The 8,235-nt window shown below is 42.1% G+C and overlaps 1 protein-coding gene across 1 annotated transcript in view; it reads right to left on the bottom strand.

Annotated features, from left to right (window-relative positions):
- Positions 1–830: 830 nt before the first annotated feature.
- ERCC5 (ERCC excision repair 5, endonuclease) overlaps positions 831–8,235 on the bottom strand; it is a 50,179-nt gene continuing 42,774 nt past the window's right edge. The window contains exons 14-16 of the mRNA XM_044284585.1: positions 6,979–7,179; positions 4,559–4,643; positions 831–2,428 (exon numbers count right to left, since the gene is read on the bottom strand). Coding sequence (XP_044140520.1) covers positions 1,883–2,428; positions 4,559–4,643; positions 6,979–7,179 — 832 coding nt within the window. The 3' untranslated portion in view covers positions 831–1,882. The remainder of the gene's footprint in view (positions 2,429–4,558; positions 4,644–6,978; positions 7,180–8,235) is intronic.

Raw genomic sequence — 8,235 nt, 5'->3', positions numbered from 1 at the left:
AGGACTACAGGTTAAGGGCATAGAAAGAGGGGGGGGGGGATCACAGGAGGAAACTCCTTAACAGGGAGGCCTTCTGGATCTTCCAGTTAGAATCTCGCCAGCCCTGTGGGTTGAATAGACGCCATGATCTCATTTTACAGTACTAATGTGGGATCGTGTCTTACACACATTCTTTGCCATTAGTATTTTTGCTCTCTTTGTATTTGTATTTTTATATATGATCACTGTTTTAGTGATTTAATTTACCTGTATGTAAGGTTCTTTTCCTTTTTGCTGGTGTTTGCCCTTGATTAAAAAGGGTTTTCTTCTGTGTCATGTGCATGGGAACGCCCCCTTGGGTCTCCACCTCCCAGGTGATACCTATCAGCCTGGGGTTAGTATGTGCTACTTAAGAGGGAGCTCCCATTTCATAAACACGTTTGTCATGAGGAAGGACCCATATTTCTCTGAGGTCTGAAACGTGTTGACTGCTATTTGTACACCTGTATGGATTTTAAACTTGCTGGATTAAAGTTTTTCATTTTTTCACCGAAGAGAGCTGGATTTTCTTCTCTTTCTAATTACAATGATAGGTAAACCAATGGAAAGTGCATTATTTGAAGTAAATGGATGTAGAGAGATAAAAAGAGCAAGGGAACGAGACAATATACAGAGGAAGGTGCGGGGAGGATTATGGTTACACTACAATTATCAGAGCTATACCTTCAAAAGTGACTGGCCAGCCATCTTAATGTGTATGGGGTATCACAAACCTTCCCCAACAGATTCAGAGGAAAAAAGGATTGGGCATGTTGGATCAAAAACAAAAAGAAGAAGAAGTGGATCAGCACTGACTTTTTGATGTTAATAAATCTTCACTTTTATTGCCACAAACAAAACACAGAAAGATGTGACGTGTTTCGGCTAAACAGCCTTTTTCAAACAAGCTCAATCTGTGCCCCCCCAAAAAAACAAACAAAAAAAAAACCATATTAGGCCGAAAAAAAATTTGGAGCATTACTGGTTTCTGGTTTTGCTGACATGAACTCATTTGCATACTTTTTTCCCCCCACTGCCTGAAAATAGGTCTCTACACATCCATTGGGTCTGTTCAATGATATTCAGTAGCCACTCCCTTTCCTGGAAGCTGCGTCTTATGCCTCATTCACACGTCAGTGTTCGGTCAGTGATTTCCACATTTAAACACAGAACAGGAGCAGATCTTTCCCTTATACCTTATGTCTGTGGAGGCTCCAATCCTGGTTTTGGCTCACAGTCACTGATGGAAATCACTGACTACAACACGGACGTGTGAATAAGGCTTAAGACATCTCACACAGACAACTGGTACTCTATAAATGAGGAGAGAAAAGAACCCAAAAAAGCTGCCTACAGATGGGTCACCTCCTTTTGGAGGAGTCTCTGGCAGACATGAACGAATTTGCAAACAAATATTAATAATAAATACAGTAACAATACAACCATGGTCAAAAAACCTTAAAGGGGGTTGTCCAGTCCTTTAATATGGATGGCCTATCTGATCGGGAAGGGTCAGACACTCTGAATTTGGGAGTAGCTCCGGAACTACACAGCTCCGTCACTGTAGTGGGCAGATATTTGTACTGCAGCCTCTCCTCAAGATAAAACAGACCATCAATATAAAAGGACATAAACTCCTTTACCCAAACACATGATGCATGTTATATAAAAATATCAGAGTTTGAGGGTGAGTAGTATAAAATGTACTTCGCAACAAGTCATGGCCAAAAACACTAAATATTAAATGGCAGCCAAACAAAAATATTAATAGTTGCAGAACATTTAATTTTAGAAGATGGTTCATAAAAAAGGTAAAAAACAACAATTTCATATATAATATAAGGGTCAAAACTGCTATTTTTTTTTACTTCTTTCTACCCCTCAGAGTTCTTGGCATTTTACTGTTGCGCTGAAACACAGGCTTGGCTGCTACCTGCACTACCTTGTCTTCATCGTCACTTGAACTGCTTGTTTCCAGGGTTTCTGTCTTTCCACCTGAACCAACATTGCCAGGGTTGCTTGGCTTTGTTCCCTTGTAAAGGTCTGTGCAACTGTTGAGTTTTTGTGTTTTCCTGTCCAAGTCATCCCCAAATGATTTTTCATTCTTAGGAGATAAAGACTTGGTTCCGGTCCCAAGAAAGCCACCAACCACACTCTCAGATGGAGGACTATCCAATTTTGTCTCCTTTTTCTTCTTCCCTTTCTGTGGGTTTCTATTAGGCTTTGCATTTTTCTTATCCCCGAGTGCATACTCTTTCTCCATCAGTACTGTGGCCTCTTCTACTTCTACAGCGTCACTATCTTTTTCCTTTCTTTTCATACAAGTCACTGCTCTGCGCACTCGCTGACTCTTCAGACCATGAGCCTCATGGTTCTCCATCCGAAAGAAGGAATCAATCCGGAGCTGGGTCTGAACAGAAAAAAACAAGAATATACTTGAAATGATGAGTTGGCACATTGCAATCATTAGACTATGCTGTTTTAAAGTCTATAGGAAGTTGCAGGCTACGGTTTCTACTAATGTGCAGTGGGGCAAGTATCAGACGTCACAGTTGCCAAGAACATAGATTAGCACTGCCAATGTGGTTACTGTGCATCTAAAGGTCAGAACGTAATTTAGATCCAGATCAGTTACTGCAATGCGAACACTAAGGCCTCTTTCACACTTGCGTTGTCCGGATCCGGCGTGTACTCCACTTGCCGGAATTACACGCCGGATCCGGAAAAACGCAAGTGTACTGAAAGCATTTGAAGACGGATCCGTCTTCAAAATGCGTTCAGTGTTACTATGGCACCCAGGACGCTATTAAAGTCCTGGTTGCCATAGTAGGAGCGGGGAGCGGGGGGGCGCACCAGAGTGACGTGCCATGCGATCACGTCATCCATGCGCCTGGGGTGCCCTGACTTCACTCTGGAGCGCCCCGGGAGCCACACGGATGGTAAGTATGCTGCTCCCCCGCTCCCCACTACACTTTACCATGGCTGCCAGGACTTTAGCGTCCCGGTAGCCATGGTAACCATTCAGAAAAAGCTAAACGTCGGATCCGGCAATGCGCCGAAACGACGTTTAGCTTAAGGCCGGATCCGGATCAATGCCTTTCAATGGGCATTAATTCCGGATCCGGCTTTGCGGCAAGTCTTCAGGATTTTTGGCCGGAGCAAAAAGCGCAGCATGCAGCGGTATTTTCTCCGGCCAAAAAACTTTCCGTTCCGGAAGTGAAGACATCCTGATGCATCCTGAACGGATTTCACTCCATTCAGAATGCATGGGGATAATCCTGATCAGGATTCTTCCGGCATAGAGCCCCGATGACGGAACTCTATGCCGGAAGACAAGAACGCAGGTGTGAAAGAGCCCTTACTCTACTCAAGGTACCAATGAAGAATTCTGTCTGTTCTTGAATTAGCCAAGTATTCATCCAGAAAAACGGATCTGGTATTTATCTTTGTCACTGATTTATAGGTCTGCGCATGTGCATACCGGGAAACCGGATCCGTTTTTCCAGAACACTTGATACCTGATCCGGCATTAAAGAGGACCTTTCACCAGAATAAAACTTCTAAAGTAACTATACAGGCATGCAGAGCGGCGCGCAGGGACCCCCCTGCACTTACTGTTATACCTGGGAGCCGCTCCGTTCTCCCGTAATTGCCTCCGGTATCTTTACAGTTAGGCTCCACCCAGGGGAACCTGCCGTCGGCTCATTTTCCCATGCTGTAGCGCTGGCCAATCACAGCGCTCAGCTCATAGCCTTAGAGAGAAAAAAGCCTCTCAGGCTATGAGCTGAGCGCTATGCTTGGCCAGCGCTGAAGCATGGGAGAAGGAGACGCCGGCAGGTTCCCCTGGGTGGAGCCTAACTGTGAAGATACCGGAGGCAATAACGGGAGAACGGAGCGGCGCCCAGGTATAACAGTAAGTGCAGGGGGGTCCCTGGGCGCCGCTCTACACGTCTGTATAGTTAGTTTAGAAGTTTTATTCTGGTGAAAGGTCCTCTTTAACACATTTCAAAAAGAAATTAATGGCGTATCCGGCAAGTGTTCCGGAATTTTGGCCAGAGAAAACACAGCAGCATGCTGCAGTATTTTCTCCGGCCAAATACCGTAAAAGGGACTGAACTGAAGACATCCTGATACATACTGAACAGATTGCTTTCCATTCAGAATGCATTGGGACAAAACGGAAGCTTTTTTTTTTACGGTATTGAGTCCGTACGACGGAACTCAATACTGGAAAACTTTAACGCTAGTGTGAAAGTACCCTAAACCATGCCCTGCAGGGTAAAATGTATATAACTAAAAAACATACAACTAAATTTGTACCATTTTTTACTAAGAGGAACACTTACAATTTAAAAGGATTGTCAAAGAGTAGACACAACTCTCGTCTAATGGCCGTGTATTATTGCAACTCAACCGCATTTACTTGAATAGGACCGTGTTGCAATACAAGGTTTCTAATACCAAACAATCCCTTAAATATTCAATCTACATGTATAGGTCTACCATAAAGGGATACATTTGGGGGTAAAGAGAGATTTACCTGGTGTGTGTTTAACTGCTTCAGCACTGGCAGTAAGACTTCATCAGTCTTGGAGCGATACCAGCCAAAGCGGCTCTCACAGAACGTATATGGAGTTAAGAAAAACGGTCAATTTAAACTTATACATTTTACAATGGATGCTGACCATCTATCTAACCAGAGGTTGCTGTGAATGTTAATCATTAGATGGGCTCTGAGATACATTAGTGAGTCCAGAGAATTAAATGCCCCTTCCAGTAACCGCATCACATCTGATGGGTATATAGCAGCTTAGGTCCACTAAAGTGAATAGGTGAGCTGAAATACCACACACCTCCTGTGGACAGGTGTGGCACTGTTTTTGGAAGAAAGCAACCATGTTTACCTAATCCTACACAACCTGTTTTAATGGTTCAACTTAACAGAAATCCAGCCACATTGAAAAAAAATTGGGGTTTTCCCTGGGAATAATTTTAATTAAATATGGGGTTGGAGTGCTCCATTCCCAACCCCTCTCCATTTGGCCTCAGACTCGACACACAGGAAGTAGATTGCTCGTTCAGCCAATGACTGAGGCAGGTCACCGCTGCAGCCAGTGATTGGCTGATCAGGCAGTCCAAGCCTTTCAAGACCACAAAGAGGGGAGGGGCGGGGAATGGAGTAGCAGCCGAATAGCAGTGGGGGGGAATCAGTGAGGTGAATACTGATGGCTTGTTATTTTAACACACTCCACCCCCATTTTTTATTAAAATAATTTTTCCAGAAAACCCCTTTTAAAAAAAGCTCATCACTTTTAAGGCATGTTAATTAAAGTAGTGCAATTGGTGGGGCTACAAACTAAAGGAACAACAAATATTAGAAGAATAAGGGGTTGTCAATCTGTATTAAATGGGACATATGAAAGAAGCCATAGGAGACCACTTCCACCCCTAATTACCAATAAAACATGCCTCACACTGTGCCATGTCAGTCCTAGGAGTTAAACACAATTCACTCCATAGTCCAGCTTTTATAAGAATAATTGCCAATCTGTCGTCAGTGTCCTTAATCAGGGCAGTGGGAACAGAGGACTAAGGGTTCATTCACATGCCCGCAAGCGTTTTACGGTCCGCACATGGCTGGCACTATAATAGAAATGCCTTTTCCTGTCCATGGCTGCGGACAAGAATAGGACACGCTCTATTTTTTGCGGGGCCAAGTAACGGAAGAGCGGATGCGGACAGCACAGAGTGTGCTGTCCGCATCTTTTGCGGACTCATTGAAAATTAATGGGTCCGCACCCATTCTGCAAAATTGACCCGGACCCATTATGTAAGAATCAGTTCCTTGGATAGTGTACAACCATAAGAAGACCAGACCTAAGTAACTATATCCTCTATGTCCCTCCAAAATGTCTTTATCAGGTAGCAATCCCACCAAATATGTGAGATGGTACTGACCTCTAAGTCACATATCCAACAGGTATTTTTAGGTGAAACCCCTATTTTGAAAAAGAAATCAGGGGTCCTGTACCATCTAGTTACAGTCTTAAACATATTTTCTTTTACTTTCACACATCTTTAAAAACCATGTAAGTTGGCCAGGATTAGGGATATCTTTTTCTGAGTAAAGGAACAATCTAGTTCTCTTTCCCAGAGTGATATAAAAGGTTGGTTTGGGGATAGCACAGTTTCTGAGCAAAATATTATAGCTTTGGAGGAGAGTAAGGTAATAGAGTATAATTATCTAACCAGGTAGGGTCAGAGCTCCCGTCAGAACTAGGAAATCTAAACCTACAACATGCAGAAGAGAAGTCTACTAATCGTATCGTGGAAAGAGGTGCCCAATTTTGTTGGGAAAATAGTAATGTAAGAGTGAAGTCTATTGGTGTCTCACGACCTCAGAGACCTTTACACCAGTTTATTCCACCAGGAGGATATGTGTTTGCTGGCTGAAAAAGAAAACATAAAGGAACCAAGAGAGAAAGAAGATGTTTAGATAGGGCCAAAGAGGGATGGGACCTGCATAAATTGCCAGATACAGCATTCATTTCCATTTGAAATGCATTAGTTAAATTACTAATACACTGAATATTTTTAGCTTTGTATTAGGAGTAAAAACTATAGAGGAGATTTAACAAAACTGGTGTAAAGGAAAACTGGCTTAGTTGCCCATAGCAACCAATCAGATTATACTTTTTTTTTTCCAAAAGAGCTCTGAAACATGTAAGGTGAAATCTGACAGGTTGCTATGGGCAACCTATCCAGTTTTCCTGTACACGAGTGTTGATATACCACCCCCTTTATTTCCTAGAAAAAAAGACAAAATAATACAAATTTAAAAGGCTCAGTCAGGACAAGTCTCCTAAAAGCTTCTCATTCTGAAATAGTGTCTTGGAAAATGTAAATGTTATTTCTATTATATTATTGTATTTATTTTATATTATTGTATATTAAGGATATTGCCGGATTTCATCTAGGTCTGGTCGGCCCCAGGCAAAAGCTCCTTCGGAATCATCTACCACAGGCTTCAAATAAGCATCAGCTACTGCTAGGTTAGGAAATGCAGGATGCAGCTCCAGATCCCGTAATTTCTTCTTTACTTTGGTATCATGTGGATTAGGTCTCATTTTCTTATTCTTTTGGGCTTCTGTCCACCATTCCCTGCAAAGAAATGCAGTCAAGGTTGTCCTGTTGTAACACGTTCAACACTGAAGGTACTCTACTGTAGTTCAAACCTTTAAGGAGGGTCATTACATAACCTTGACGAAACAGAACGTCTGGCAATGTAAATGGATACTACCAACACAATTTCAGGTTCACAACCTTTGCAAGTTTGTATCACCAAATTAGTCACTGCTTCTCAAGTGTATCCCCAAGTGTCCTTTACAGCCAGCTCTCCAAACCAAGCATTGAAAGAAGTGTAGAATGTTTATGGCCTATCCTCAGGAATAGATCAGTGGGGGCTGACTCTCAGCACACCTGTCAATCAGCTGCTTTAAGGCCAGAAGTACTCATATACTTGGTAGCAGTGATGTAGGGTATTACAGCTTTGTCCCAATCACTTGAATGGACAAAGCTGCAATACCCTTGACCACTAGTACTATAGGTACAGCTATGTGCTTGAGCTATGTGTTTGGTTCAATAGGGTTGACCCTGGTGAAAGAGCTGCTTTAAAGTAATTAATGGCATATCGCAAAATCAGACATCTACCAGTCTCTAGAACTAAACAGCAGCAGTTCTGTTCCACTAGTACAACCACCTAGTGATATGCCGACAATGGCTTTGACGAGAAAGCCTCTTTAAAGAGAACCTGTCACTTGAAAATGATGAGAAGCAGATCATCATAATACATAGTTTTGTTGGAAAATATTTAGTATAACCTGTATTCTGTTCATTTAGATCCCTGCTCCTTAAAGGGGTTATCCGAGTTATGGGAAGAAAAACATTGCAAAACTCATCCAGACTTACATATACATTAGTTAAGCATGATTTATTTATATATACACACACACACCTTTGCATAGTGCCTCTTTTGTTTACATGCTGTGGGGACATATAGCAACAATCACTGAGCTCTCCCTCATGAATATTTGACCCAGCCCCTCCCCCTGCACTGTAGATATAGATATATTGATTACTTATATTTATACGTAGATGTGTATAAATACCTATAATTATATATATATATATATATATATATATATTTATTTATAGGTA

This window comes from Bufo gargarizans, chromosome 3 (assembly GCF_014858855.1).
Source record: "Bufo gargarizans isolate SCDJY-AF-19 chromosome 3, ASM1485885v1, whole genome shotgun sequence".
Lineage (NCBI taxonomy): Eukaryota > Metazoa > Chordata > Amphibia > Anura > Bufonidae > Bufo > Bufo gargarizans.
This window is presented reverse-complemented; position numbering and strand designations above follow the sequence as displayed.